Below are 16,024 nucleotides of genomic sequence, written 5' to 3'. Positions count from 1 at the left end.
AAGAAACCAACGATTCAAATTGAACAGAGATGTCCATTGTGTGAATTTTGATATTAAATATCTTTATAGCAGTACATCGCTAGAAGAGACAATACAACTGAGTTTGAAATCGATGTTTAAAAACAATTTCAATGCTATGTCTATATCTAAATCGATTTTCTTGAAAATAATAAATTTGTCATCATTTCACATTCAAATTATTTTGCATCATAGTTAGAGGCCCAATGATGAGAGTATCCTGATTCACATAGTGAGGCAGGAAATCAGTGTTGTTGAGTTAACATATAGATTGCTTTTAAAACTATAAAATGTAAAGAATTACTAGAACGAATATAATGGAAATAATGTCGGCGTGCGTAATACTGGCTACACACTAGAAGCAGTATGATGAAAATGATCTCCTCTGGAGCAGTTCATATAAACATCATTTGAGCAAAAGATAGAATTTTAAAATTGTGATATTTATATTGGGCAAATAGCAGATAAGAGTATATTAGAGTTTGTTCATCAGTAGGACAGGAGTGACTAGTACGTTGTGATTCATGTATAAGATGATAGTAAATACACTAGAGAATATTCTTCAGTAAGGAGAGAAGCCACTAGACACACTTGACTCATATTAAATATCTATAACAGTGCTTTAGAAAGTGTTCGTAAGTAAGAAAAAAGCTGCTAGAGACGTTTTGTTTCACATAACAGATAACAATATATTATGGAATCTTCATCGGTTGTAATAAAAACTGCTTGATGCGTCTTGGGCTTGTTATCAGATAATAGTACACAGAACGCATTCTTATAAAAAACAATCACTTTTCACTCACATCGATCTGTTTCATATTCAGTAAGACTGGGTGACTTGTGTGAGTAACTGTTTAACTACATAGTAAAATTGGACATCAAATCATGTTGTAGATCTGATCTGTTTGTCTTGTAAAAATAAACAAACACTAAGCTCCTTCAGTGAGAATATGTTTGAAACAGAAACTAGCTATTTTATATTTAAGTACAGTGTTAATTAAAAACGAAATAAAGAGAATGATTACAGCAATTTTCTCTTAAAGCAAAAAGATACATTGTGTAAATATGCTTCTAATGAACATGTTTCATCGATAAGTATGTAAGCCAGCGTGTATATTTCCAATGAGCATGTTTCATCGATAAAGTATGTAAGCCAATGTCCGTTTAGCATATAGGGTAAATCACATTTTCTTTCATTTATTCCTTTGACCAGCCAATGGAAATTATGTTACAAACAATTGTGGATGTAGTTTGTTTCTATTTTAAGAAATACGTTCCACCACTTTCATCATTCATTTGTGTGTTTAGATGTTCTCATAAGTTATTTTATGAAATATCATATATAAGCCTCGTGGTAAAAGAACATATGTGCTGGTAAAAAGAATGAAGAGCAATACATTTATTACAGTAGCATGTTAATAATCATGTTAAAAAGGTTTTTTTTATTGTTAAGCATAATGCTATACCATGGGCTTTCTGTATAGTGCATTTAGAAACCTGCATTTAACTAAGCCAACAACTTTTCATCTAGAAAAAGAGCATTCTAACTAAGGAAGTTAAAAAGGAAATACTTTAAACTAAACACAAGGAAAAATAAATCTGAAATGCTTGCATTTCTTATCTTTTATTACTAAGAGGGCAACATCTCTATAAATGGTAGAGAAAACAGTTGACTTCTTCTTGTGCAATGAAGATTGCTTTAAACATTCTTTGCCGTCATACTTCGTAAAGTTAAATCAGCCTGAGAAATAAGAATTTTACGTCGTTAAGACTCAGAAATTACTGTGAGTAATAAGGATATTGACTTTTTGAGACTCAGGAGTTATCTTAAGAAATTAGAATGTTGCCTTGTTAAGATTATTGGGTAATTGGCGTAATAAACGTAAGCAGGAAACAATCATATGAAATGTTAATAGTTTCAAAAATTATAATCAGTAGATCAAATGTAGCCAGATAACCTTGAATTAATACGCATCAGCTTTCTTTCTGATCAAATAATGTTTGGCTTAGTTTTTATCTTAAGTCTTAGCTGAAGTTAGTGTCTTTAACACTAACGGTAATATTAAATATAATTCTCAAATCCTGGTTTTGTATACATTTGTGTTTTATTCACAATAGGGGTATACTGGGTTGACTCAGTTTTTACTTTAGGCAATTTATGCCAATAACTTGAGATAAAAATTTGTTATAAATGCAAAGGATAAACGTGGACTGTTTCTCACGTTTATAAAAAAAATTCCACAGAGTAATCATACAGAAGGAGTGGTAGTTCTAGTTATTATTATTATTATAATTCTGAATATCTCCCAAACTTTCTTAGCAAATGGTTACGTTGTTAACCCAAAGAAACACATCCCTGTCAATTATATTTTACTATTATCTGAATAGAATGGCTAAATTTATCGGTTGATTGACATTTTTGTTATTGAATGCATAAGTCTTGTTAAAAATTATTTCCAATTCAAATAACGGAGCGTATGGTTCTAACATATATTCACTTTATTCTTCTTTTAGTTCCATAACAGCAACCGAGTCTTCACGGATGTACCAAACTCAATAATGTTTCTGTAAGTACAGCTATCACTAAGGGATTTGATGATATGATAAGTCTATACTCAGTTTTTGCTTCACTGCCTTCTTCATGGGCACTGAGAGAGCACACTTGACGTAAGCAAGATTGATGAGCTCAGAAAGAGACGAGACAACTGTAGCGACATAAAATAGTTTAAAACAAACGATATCTAACAGGTAAATTTCTGACAAAATAAATTAATCCTATAAAAATATTATTTGGGAAATTAACGAGATATCTAGAAGAAAGGTAGAAATTCAAATAATTTAAATTACATCAACAACATGACATTTAAGGAAGACTTAAAGTACTTTACGATTATTATCAATTTACTGAATTATATTAGATGAATTTTAATCATCAATATTCGGTAATAGTTTTACTGTTACAAAAACCGACAGAGTCGAGTTCATTGTTAGTGTAGAAGTTAGTATTACGTGTCAGGATTAAATATTTTACGGATTTTATAGATTTGAAGTTGCTGTTAAATGTATTACTACTTAGTTTTTTAAACTGTGTATATAATAAAATACGTATTACCTTCTACCACTTGGCAACTGATTTAGTGTTGACATTTCGAAATACTAGATTTTTAATGCAGGTATAAATAAGAAGGAAAAACTGCATAAATCGAACAAGAAAGAATATTGACTGTTCCCGGCTCACTTATGAGGTACTAAAGTTAAAACGAGTGACACGGAATAATAAATAACAAAAAAGCAATATGCATCAAAATTTTTTTGAATTACTTTTTTATAACTTTGCTGTTGAAGGTTTTCTGCTACGTTTATATATTTTTCTAGCTCGTGTTGTGGGATGCTGAAAAACACACACATAAAAACGAGAAACAAACGTGAGCAAACCCTGTGGGGGTCAGAGGTAAGTTTTCGAAGTCATGAAGTTAAGATCAATAGTTCGATTGCGTGTGTTGTACAGAATGCAGATACGTTATTTCATCACTTTAAGCTAAAAAACATAAAAAGAGTATTAACTTTTTAGCTTTTGTCTATAAGCTACGATATATACAGGAAATGGACAAAATAGTAGAAACATCTCATCTACAGGAAAGTTTGGTGCTATTAAAAAGCAAAATTAAGTCACGTGGTAACGTTAAATTACACTATATTATTGAACTTATCTGTGTATGAACATTATATTGATTTCTTTTTTAAGAAATATTCTATAAATGCGAAACTAAAAGTTTTATCAGATTTCTTGAAAGGCGTGGGTTTTGGTTATCGTCTACTAATCATTAATAACTCGAACGCTTAAAATGATGAATGTTTTCTGACGAATAGTGTCAAAGATGTAGAAAATAACATATAATAATGGTCGAAAAACTAAAGCGACTATCAGGACAGACGAGCAAAGGAGTAGTGAAGTAAAACAAAATACTTCAGCGTGAAGAATCTTGACCCTAAAAAGGTCAATATGATATATTGCCCATGAACGACCTCCAACTACATCAGCTTGAACAACCTAATAAATGAATCAAATTGGAAGGAGCTTGATACAAACTTTATAAATAATATCGGAAGGTTGTGCAGGAAAATTAAAATAATTTGGTCTTGCACATATGTGTTTTTGGGACGGCTTTTCCAATGGTTAACATGCAACAACTGTGAATTTGAGGGTTCATGCAAAGTTTTGTTTCAAAATTCTAAACAAGTAAATAAAGAATATTTGGCTTTTGAAATGCATGAAAGTTCATTGTAAAAACGCTGTCTAAATACAAACCCTTCTTTTTTACCTGAAACTTCCTATTACCAGCCCGACTACCTCAGGTGATAAAGCATGAGACTTAATTTTAGGGTCGTGGATTCGAGTCCCATGTTGGGTGATGTATTTGCCCCACGCTAGTACAGCGGTAAGTCTAAAGATTTACAACGCTAAAATCAGGGGTTCGATACCCCTCGGTGGGCTCAGTACATAGCTATATGTGGCTTTGCTATAAGAAAAACACACACAAACTTCCTATTATTATTAACCTAAAGCTTAAAAAGAAGTCCAATATTTTTTCAATAAAACTTTAATCATTCACCTGTTTTACTCAAATAAACCATACGAAATATAATGAAGTTTATATGCAATGGAAATGAAATAAAAACCCTATAACTCGAGTGTTTTCGAAAAGTACACTTTTCAAAAGTGTTATAGGGGTTGTATTTCATTTATATCAAGACTTTTTTTGAACTATGTGTTTTTCTAACAAAATGTTTATGTTTGTGATTGATAACAAACAACAACGACTAAAACTTTTAATTAATGTTCACCAAAACTAAATACTCTTAAAAAGAATATCGTGCAATAACACAATACGATATTACAAAATTCTTTGCCACGACTGTGGAACATAATGCGTATCGTGAACTACCAAAGTTATAAGTATATATCATTTTATAAATAAAGGTCCAAAGCTAAAACTATACCACTAAAAGCTTACCAATCTTACTAAATTACCAAGATGTTTATTACTAATTCATCTACAAAGTCGTAGAGTTATAAGAGAAAATATAGAAGTGTTGTAAAAACATAGCTGTTTCTTTGTCAGTGATCTTAAATACTGCTTTGTCACTCTTGATGACGGGAAACCCTCTTGAAATAAAATGTATTTCAGAACGGCTGGTATGGGTATTAACCTGAGGATGACCTAGGAAGGTCAAAAAGTTATTCTCTCCTTATTAGTAAAAGTGTTAATACCCATACCAGCTGCTTTGTCACTATTAGCATTAAAACGTTTCAGGTAGGAACATCTTTATATTATAGGTTTCCGATTTATACTAATTTTTACAGGACAGCCTAAGATAATTAAACTTAGCGGGAGGACTATAATTAAACTTTTAACATTAGGCACTAATGTAAAAGAGTTAATAACACGTAATAAAAACGATGTTCCAAAGTCACATGCTGCTCTTGGAATTGCTTCCTTTGTCATTTATCTTCTTTCGTCTTCTGGACATGATTAAGTATAATGTCCCAAGACTGCAGTTTGTTTTGTAATAAGCTTTGGCGAAGGTAGGCAAGACCGATCTTAAACAGTGTAATTTTACAAAATTCCCACTGTAGCTGATTTTAGCTTGTAAACACACCATTGACAGAAAAGTCCATTGGAATCATATTGGGGACTTCATAACTATGTGACCCAGTAGAATGCTGAGATAGCAGGATTTTTGTGAAAAACAAAAACATATGAAAATGTGGATTTAAAGCTTTTATTAACTTCAAATCCTTTGTTTCTTTATGTTGTTAACTGAAATATTTTATATATTACATGAGAATGACTGTTTTGGGTTAAGAGGGTTTCTTTTGGAAAAAAAAAGTTATCTAGGTAGGACATTGCTTCTGATTGATCTGGCTGCGGTTTTGAGCCTGAAAATGACCAAAGGGGCCCGGCATGGCCAAGCGTGTTAAGGCGTTCGACTCGTAATCCGAGGGTCGCGGGTTCGAATCCCGGTCGAACCAAACATGCTCGCCCTTTCAGCCGTGGGAGCGTTATAATGTGACGGTCAATCCCACTATTTGTTGGTAAAAAAGTAGTCCAAAGGTTGGCGGTGGGTGGTGATGACTACCTGCCTTCCCTCTAGCCTTACACTGCTAAATTAGGGACGGCTAGCGCAGATAGCCCTCGAGTAGCTTTGCGCGAAATTTAAAACAAACAAACAAACCTTTCCTTTAGATCTATATCATTTAACAATCTTGCTTTCTAATTACTAATGTTTCATTAGTAACACGTCAATGTTTAGGTGAAGCAATACAGAGAACTACAAACACTACTCTTAAAGAATAATTATTCTTTTCACACCACTAGATACGATTATGAGGTTTTAAGCAATATTACAAGAGTATGTTTCATCAATTAGAAAGTCATTGTCGATTGTTCTTATGACCACTTTTTCAAGGACTGGTTTAATTTTATATATATTCATTGTTCTAAATAACAGGAAATTAGTAATATGAAATCTGTTTTTGACTAAATAAATGTTCCCTGCTGGTACAGTCTGTGATTTACAACGCTCAAGTCAGGGTTTTGATTCCCCTTCTGAAGACTTAGCAGATAGCTCGATAAACCCAAATTTGCTATAAGAAAACACATAAAATAAACAATAGCTAGTTTATTTCTACTAATGTTCTATATAAATAATTCATATATTTTCATTTGGCTGAACTAATTTTGTAAATACTTTGCATAAAATGTTAATATTTTTATAAGTGTATATATTTCTTATTTATCAAGCTGACCACACCCTATCTAGTGCTATTAGTGTTAAAGTGAAAATGTTCAAATTATTGTACAATGCTGTTTAATAATCATACATTTTCAACTGGTCTATATGCAAATCGTATTACGATTATAAATCATCTTCAGTTCAACTATAGCTATAAGTTTTTCAAAATGTACTATAATAATTAATTGTTTATAATTAAGCACAAAGCTAGAAGTTCTTAACTGAGATCTGCCCACTACGAATATCAAAAGTCTGTTTATAACGTTGTTAAGTCCGTGGTCATACCGCTGTTCCATTGATGGGGATAACTAATAATAATAATAATGTCAACTAATACTTAAGGAAGGATGTATGATCGAAGAAAATATTGTTCACTTGTAGTATCATGAGAAGTATTTTCAAATGTGATGTTTTTTGGGGAAGTCATATACAGTTACAATGGTGAATATCAAGTTCTGCAAACAGGGAAGGAGTTTCAAAATAGCCTGTAAATATTCATTCGCTTTGATAAGCTTGTGTCTGTGTCTTTAAGAAATGTTTTTCTTAAAGTATACTTTATTTTATTGTACCATGTTCCCCTTGTTTTTAGAAGTATACCTATCTACCTTTCTAATTATTAATTTAATGCGGCCATTTATTTCGAACATCTTAAAGTTTAAACTGCATCTCCAGGAAGTCAGATTAAATTGACATCCTGTCATTAACAGATAAGTGTTCCAAGCAAAACCGTTTGACATAAAGAGATAACTGTTCTCATTTAATTAACAATATTATCTTGTATGTTATACATGTACATGCAACTAGTTAACGTAATACACTGCCTAAAGATTAAAAGCCTGCTGAAGTGGTGTAAACATTGTTATTGCTTGAATAATTTAAATATATATATATATATTCGTAAACATTTTTTTCATGCATCACTATTGATATTGATGTAATAATACACAATTAAATCGTATTTATCTATAGCACACTTCTTTTTGTGTGCAGAATTTACTTTTTATTACAACTTAAATATACGGCTAAGTGTATGTACTCTTAGTTTACAGTTTCTTCCTACCATATATATCACTATGTTTTTCATACCTTTTATAGTATAATCATGTCTACCGATGGTAAAAGCTTTATATTACTTATACTTTTTTAATATTTGTATGTCTGTTTATTAATTACGTGTTTAATACATATGTCTACAATAAGTCAGCGTACTGAATGTTATCAGGCACGTGTAATGCTATACCTATCAATACATTAAAATTTAACAAAACACCATATGTGAACCTGTCTGTGTAAAGAAAACATGAACTAGATGAGACTAAGTTGGAAAAATTGATATTCTTAAAGTCTTTTGGCTAACAGCTTCAAGAAAATTAGGAAAGAATACAAAGATTGCACTAGTATTTCAGGTAAAATAAATCATGTGGAACTGGTATAACTAAAGTGTAAGTTAAAGAATAACTGAGATATTCGGCATAGTTTTAAACATAAAATAGTAGCACAAAAACAAGATCAAACTATTATATAAATATATACATGTTAATATCATTGAAAGCTAAGTAAAACTACTTTAAAATCGAACTGATATTAGAATATAACATTATTGCTGAAAGCTATACTTATCACCTCTATGAAGTCGAATTAAACTAAAATTCTAGAAGGTGTTTGATAACTGGACCTATCAGAAACAGAAAAATTGAGTTTGTGACAACAGTATTTTCCCATGTCACTGTAGGGGTATTAACCTAATAATGCAATTTCACAGCCCAACAGACTAATAAGAAAACAGAAATATTTTAGATTGGCAATAACTATAGGGTTGAAAAACGTTTGTGAAAGATCAATAATTGACTCACCTGTTCAGACGAGAACCACGGGTAAAATTGCACAAGTTGAAAAAAGAATTATAAAATCAGTATTTAGGGATAGATTATGATGCTAATCCAGAGTCATTATTTTCATAAAATTTTCTGAACTAGAATGCAGAGTTCCAAAACATTCGAAGGTACTTTCGAGATACGCGTTAAAAACGTAACGTGCTATAATGCATCTTCTCCGCCTCTAAATACATCTAATACAAATGTAATTGTTTACATTTTTGAGATCCAAATCAGGGACAAAAGTGTCTCTACTGAGTTCTTTGATACTAAATCTGAAGGCATTAATGAAGAAAGAATGTCTCACCTAATAGTGGTTTTTAAGTATAGATTTTATCCAAGCTTGCTACTATATATTTTGGAGCGTTGTCATTTCGACAAATCTAATGGGGTTTTAAAACACGCTTCTGCGCAATGTTAGAAATCGACCGGTAGAGAAACAATGAATACTTTTTCCCCTGTCTTTTATCCATGCAATAAAATATATAGCAACAAATGTTAGAACGAAGTTATAACTTCTTTTTTAAATAAAGAAAAGTATTGTATTTTGTATTCCAATGACGGCCGAAACTTAATCATAAAACATTGAATAGTGGGTGCCAGAATGTGGTCTGGAAGTGTGTAGCAAATTATGGATTTAAATAGTTTTTACTTAAATATAATTTTGAAAGATATATACCGGAGTAGAGCTTAGAAAACTATTTCCCAATGGGTCAGAAGTAAATTTACAGAGTTAAAACAAACACTAAAATTCAGTATTTGTTTCCTCGCGGTGAACAAATTGTAGATATTTCATTGTGTATCTTTGCATTAAAACAGCAACAGTATTTACCAAAATGTAATCTTCAAAGATGCATACCAAAATATGGTCTTGAATAATATCTTCCAAAGTATGGTTTTAAATAATATCTACCAAATATAAACATTTTTTAACCAATTTATATCAATATATTATCATGAACAATGTCTAATTACTTGTATTCCAAAGAATGGTTATTTCTTACGTACGGCGCCGATCTTCAATAAAGTGAGATCTAGAAAAATGCTTATCGTATCTGCTGTTCAGATATGCTGAGATTTTACTGTGAACAGCATTTAGGATGTTTTAGAACAATGTTATCCAAAAACTGCTATTGAACATTGTCATGTCTGACATATGTCTAGAATTAACTATTATGAATAACACTTAACAACTATCAAACTCAAGAATATAACTAAAAATACAAAATATTAAAATAAAATATTATTATGCTTAAATCTAGAATGATCAGATATCACAACACTCAAACGTATCAAAATTGTTCTACGATTGCTACTAATATTTGACTGCAAAGTTTTGCCTATAATGTATATATCATTGTGAGCTGTGTGACGTTTTTAAACTTTAATGGACTGCAACTGTTTGCTGAACGAAAATGGCATCGTTTAAAGTTCTCTATTGAAGCCCTCTGATGAGGTCTCCGTATAGATGACGAAACGTTGTATCTTTTTGTTTCAACAGGTAGTTGCGGTACATTAAAGCTTTCAATCTTACTACAGCTTTTTGTCTATAGTTCCACTTAAACAACACGACTTAGATTTGCCATAATATCTGTAGATAGGTACTCTTGTTTTCAATTATTATTTTTTTCTTAAAATCAAGTAACATCTCGAAACGTTAGGCTGAAAGAAACAGCATATGAACAAACAGTCTTACACTAATTCAAAATAATCACTCTGTGAGAAGTTAGATGCTTCACAAAAATTGGACTGAAACTTTGTGATAAACATTTTGCACAGTACGCGCAGAAACGTGTATTTATATCTGGCACGTATTTCAAGGTAATAATAAATATATTTCTTGGTATAATGAAGTTAATTTACTTACATGTGATATGAAGGCAACTAAAGATTGTTATTTATTAATTGTTTCGTGTTGAATTGTTTCCTGACTATAAGTATTTTTATCACAAGTTACAGCTTTTGCAGGTATCTATTTAAAAAAAAAAAACATATATATTCTTACTTAGTATAAAAGCTGTAACTTGTATTAAAGATATATACTTATTGTTTCAAACTCATAACAGAAAATGAAATGGAAATGTAACAAATGTATAATAACTGTATGAAATACTTTAGTGTTAAGTAACAAAAGCTTATTTATACATATGTTAGGTATAAATTTCCTTTCTTCAAAATATTTGGGTTTCTTTAAGACTTTATTTACAAGTTTCTAAACTGTTCTAATTATGTAAATAATTTAAATATATACTATAAATGTGTTAAAAAGTCAGACGATATGTTTATGCATGGTACTGCCCGGGACAACCATCTTCATCAGAACTGAAGACAGTATTTTCTCACTTCGTTTTTGACACATTCACTCTTTAGAACACCACTACAAACATATTTATTCAAGACATGCTTTTTAGCTCGAACAAGTTATTATTATTTTCTACCCCGACAAATTATTGACTTTAGAAAAAGAATACCGATATCGCTTTGACTCGCAGTCTTGGTGTAACTTAATTTATCATCTTAATTCTACAATAAATAAAAATCAGAAATGAAGTATCAATGGTAGTAAATAGAGAGTGTTAATCACAGGATCTTGTGTATTTGTAGACGGAATAATCAGAGCATTCTAGAGTATGAATATAAAAGCTACACAAAGTAGTGTGTGAGGTTCATTGTCTTTGAAACTTAATAATGTACACACGAAGATGTATAAAACACAAACACTACTTTTTCGCGTAAAACTAGCTATCAGTCAACAGCGTTAAATCAACTTTAGTATTATCCTGGCTATACTATGTCGAATATGTAGTGAATGCAAACATGTCTCAAAGAGAAATTCTACATGAGCTACTATCACATGTTAGATGGAACTGAAGTTTTATTATTGAGGTGCAGCTGTAGAAGTTTATAATTACCATGACAACGGTTTTCTTTAAGTTAGAAAGGAATCCGAGTGTAGGGTAAAGAAACTAACGAGCAGTAGCGTATGTGTTAGGGAAAAAAACATTAGCAACTCTGAAAATGAACAATGCCAATAAAGTTTTCAAATTTATATTCTTGTAGAAATAATTGTGAAAATTCACAGGCATTATACTTACAAGATTTATAAATAATTAATCAATTTATCACTTTTTAGAGTAGCATTATCACCGAAAATACAGAAGAAAATCTTTACAACAAATAAATACAGTTAAAATAATTTATGCGATATACAGTATAAACTAAAAATGGATTGCTGTTTAACATTGTATTTACTTAGAATTTTAGAAAACTTCTACCTTTTACTAATATTTTGTAGTGGCTTCAAGCAAAGCACTATACCTTGTTTTCATGATACCACGAGTTTGTCAATGTGTGGCTGTGAAACACTGTACCAGATGTCTTGTATTTAGCTTTCAATTCAGTTAAGTTCTTTGACTGCCGTTTAGACTTCTGACTTTCCATGGAGACAAATACAAATTTAAGCATCTTTATACTGACGTTTTGTACAGGCTAAGCATGGTTACAGGTGTTTCATCACCCTCTAGTGGTATCATTTCATCACATTTTCTCTTACTTGAGATCATTATCTTGCTGGTAGATGATACAATGCCTAATGGGTCTTGTTCTTCTGAAGTGATATGATATATAACAATCCGATTGTACCTGTTAACAGTTATGGTGCCATCAATTTTGTGTAGTTCATCAGATGTCTAAGATGTAGCTCACATTTAATTTGGCCTACAGTATGATTCAATGTAGTTGTGTATTCACGACTGTACCTTTCTCCTCTTCATGAGCAAACAAACCATCGACGGGTGTTATCAAACAATTTGAATTTGGATTCGTCTGTAACCTTCCAGCTCATGTTTTGAAATATGAGACATATTTCAGTTTTTTGGTTTGGCTATCTCTCCTGAGATGTGGATTATAAATATCTACACATTCATTTAGGTAACTTTATGCCAATGTGTATAATACTGTTCTAGAGGTAACACTTACATCATTAACAATATTTCTCCTTGATTGTCGTGTATCACGTGAAGAACATATACTTATTTACTTAACCTTGCTTTGAAATGTGTGAGATTTCTATCTCTATCACTTCTATTATCTACAGTACTAGTGTGACGTATCCTTTTTAGAATTTTCAAACAATTCATAGTTAAACATGAAATTTTACTTCAATCTATCGCACGAAGTAGCTTTCACCAGTGACAACCTTGAGGTTAATAATCTGTCATGTGTTATTTCTGACCTGGTAATCATGAGTGCTTTTAACAAACTACTGCTGGGTTGTTGTTACCATTAAGCATAAAGCTACACAAAGGGCAGTCTGTAATCTGCCCACCACGGGTATTGAAACATTGATTTCTAGGGATATAAGTCTGCAGAAATACCACTGTGCTACTAATGAGCCTACTGCTGGGAATAGTTTAACTCACTGTATTATGATGATGTGCCATTATCTAGTTGGCTGGATGATAACCAATCACAGACCATCAATACATAACCGTACTCTGGTCCAGTTAATTATCGTGCTAGCAAACTCTCAATATTTGCATTTTATATCAATTTTATTCACTGTCTTCCAAACTAATTCCAATACTACTATATATAGCAGTCACCTCCAAAACCTAGGATACACCTTATAATCTCACGTTGTAGCTTGTACCCTAGCATCTCTTTTTTAAAAAGGCAGCGTATTTTCTTTAACTTTTTTTTTAAATTTTAATGTGTTTTGTTTTGGCTTGTAAAAAATATGGTCATAAAATATACACACCACAAGATGTTTCTTATTGCAGCATACAGAGAGCATAGAAAAATGTTACAGAGTTTATGATGGTTCATATATATGTAAAAACGGCTGGTTTGGGTTGAGAAATTTTTTACATATATATTTCTCTACAAGTGAGTTTTCTCGTCATCACTGTTTATGATGATTCATTGCACTAAACATGGAAGATTTCACAATTTGTGAAATACAAATTCAAAAATTTATACCCATTATATTAAACTCTATACATCATTGTTCTTTTCTTAGTATAATTTCAGGTATTTCTCAGAATTTACTACGTTTTGGTTGCATTGTTTTGTTTTATTACTTAAAAGAGCAACTCTACTTATTTTTGTGATCTTGTTAATGAAACGTACTTTTTTAGAAATCACGAATTGTTACATTCAAATATCTTTAGTTTAAAACACAATTTTCCCAGAATCCTACCATGCGATAATATTTTTTAACTTATTCAAAAACCGTAAAGCAATTTAAAATGCTCAGACTTGTTTTCATTTGTAATATGAAGGGATACTACTTACATTTCTGAGTACCATCTCGAAGCAACTCCGTTCTAACGTCTATATATATATTACCACTTCTGTCTGACACTTCACTGTGTTGATAACACACACCCAATAAATTGTACATAGCCATTTATACCTTTACTAAACTCAGAATTTACACTAACTGTTCAACAACTGTTTAATGACAAAACGAAATTCTCACGAATTCTAAAAGAAAGTCACTACTGGATTAATTTAGTATAAGTAAAGTTTCATGACATAGGAAATTTTATCATTTAGAAAAGTTAGATTCATTTCTATGAGATGTCAACTTCACTATTAATGCTAATAATGAAGCTAGAAGCTTGTACAAGAGAATAAGTTATTTTTAACGAGAAAAATATCCTAATTTTTCATAAAATTAATGTTTACGTCTTAGTTGCACAGAAAACAAACATATGACACTGATTTGTAAGTTAGTATAAACTATCCTACAATATGTGTAGAAAGTCTTTCGTATTTCCATTTTCATAACTTTTTTAATGTTAGGTACACAACCACACTTTAATTATATTTATAATAGCCTTACTATATTCAAAAAGAAAAATAGCATTTAAAAGCACCATTATCAAAACAGAAATAATTAAATATTGTTGAAACGATATTTTTACTAATGTCTTGAGAGTATATGAATAATGTTCATACTCGTATTAATTAATTGTTCTGAGACAGAGACCTAATATGGGATCTTAAACATAAAATGGCAAAAGCAAGTTCAGAAATCTTTTCTCTAGTAAAATGGAAAGTTTATATATTGTTCAAAATTCTATTCAGTAAACCACGAATATCTAATAATCTGTTAACACTGGAGTTACTGTAAAACCTGACATTTTATACACAAAATAGGAGACTATTTAATAGTTAATACCACGCTTTCACAAGTCAAGAACTGATGAAATGCATGTAGCGTAGTGTCATCTCACTATTCGTTCACTATAAATAATATGGAATACAAAAACAGCAATGTTTACCGTAATGATCACCAAACCAGTTCCGGCTGTCTCCTACAACCATCATAAAGCCCAGGAGTAACGTCATCGAGATGAAAAGCAACTGAAATGAGACAGACGGAAAATCTAACGTGCCAGACGCCATGTTGTTCAGTGGTATGGTAGGAGCTTCTCGTTAAGTTGACTGTTTAGATTTTGCTAGCTCGTCTTCTAATTCTCTCAGTAGGTGAGAGCTATTGTTCGATACTTTAACGTTGGAGCATCTGACATAAGTACTCGAAAAACACGACGTCGGCTTCCGAACAATCTAACCCAGCGCCACCGAGAAAAGGAAAACTTGCTTTTCACACTTGCGCATGCGTTTTAGATTTATTTTTAATTTTTTTCATTTTTGAATTTACACTTTCTCATCTGTGTAGTTTGATTGTTGAGAAATCATGAAATGGCTTATTTGTTAAGCAGGGACGAACACTTTTTACACCCGATGGGGAAGATGATTTTTGCAACCACTTATGTGGACTGTTCAGTTTGCAAATTGGTAATCTTTGATTACGTGAACCTGAAAGGTGTAAACGTGTAGTCACAGAGTAATCTTGTTGCCACGATACTTCAAGTTTTCCATGTAGGTCTGTATAAGTGAGGTGTTGTGAACAGTTTTCAAAATGTTAATAGAATAAAGACAAATGTGTCACAAGTTAACTGCCACATGAATTTATTCCTGCACACTGCACAGTATAAAAGATGGCCATTGTACTTGACAAGGTTACTAATAACTTTTATTGCATGAATTACGTTTTCAAATATTAATAAAATTAGTAATTACCCTTAATAAGTTTATATCTACTGAAAAACTGTTCACGTTGTTTGATAAAAATAATTAAAATGTCTTTGCGAACTCTTAAAAATTGCACATCAATACAAAGTAGCACATAATTATTCATACTTTTTATTGAAGTAAGATTCATTTAGTCCTCTAGTCTACATGTTCCCAAACGTAGACCTCCTTTGTGATGATCTGTTTATGAATTCTTTCATAAGCTCATCTATATTCATTTTGTCGACCTC

The 16,024-nt window shown here is 31.4% G+C and overlaps 1 protein-coding gene across 2 annotated transcripts in view; it reads right to left on the bottom strand.

The window, feature by feature from the left end:
- LOC143258522 (suppressor of lurcher protein 1-like) overlaps positions 1-15,301 on the bottom strand; it is a 78,155-nt gene extending 62,854 nt beyond the window's left edge. For both annotated transcript variants that reach the window (XM_076517618.1, XM_076517619.1), the window contains exon 1: positions 14,981-15,301. In XM_076517618.1, the coding sequence (XP_076373733.1) occupies positions 14,981-15,104 (124 nt within the window). In that variant the 5' untranslated portion in view covers positions 15,105-15,301. The remainder of the gene's footprint in view (positions 1-14,980) is intronic.
- Between the last annotated feature and the right edge of the window lie 723 nt (positions 15,302-16,024).

The sequence above is a fragment of the Tachypleus tridentatus genome, chromosome 8, assembly GCF_004210375.1.
Source record: "Tachypleus tridentatus isolate NWPU-2018 chromosome 8, ASM421037v1, whole genome shotgun sequence".
Taxonomy (NCBI): Eukaryota; Metazoa; Arthropoda; class Merostomata; order Xiphosura; family Limulidae; genus Tachypleus; species Tachypleus tridentatus.
This window is presented reverse-complemented; position numbering and strand designations above follow the sequence as displayed.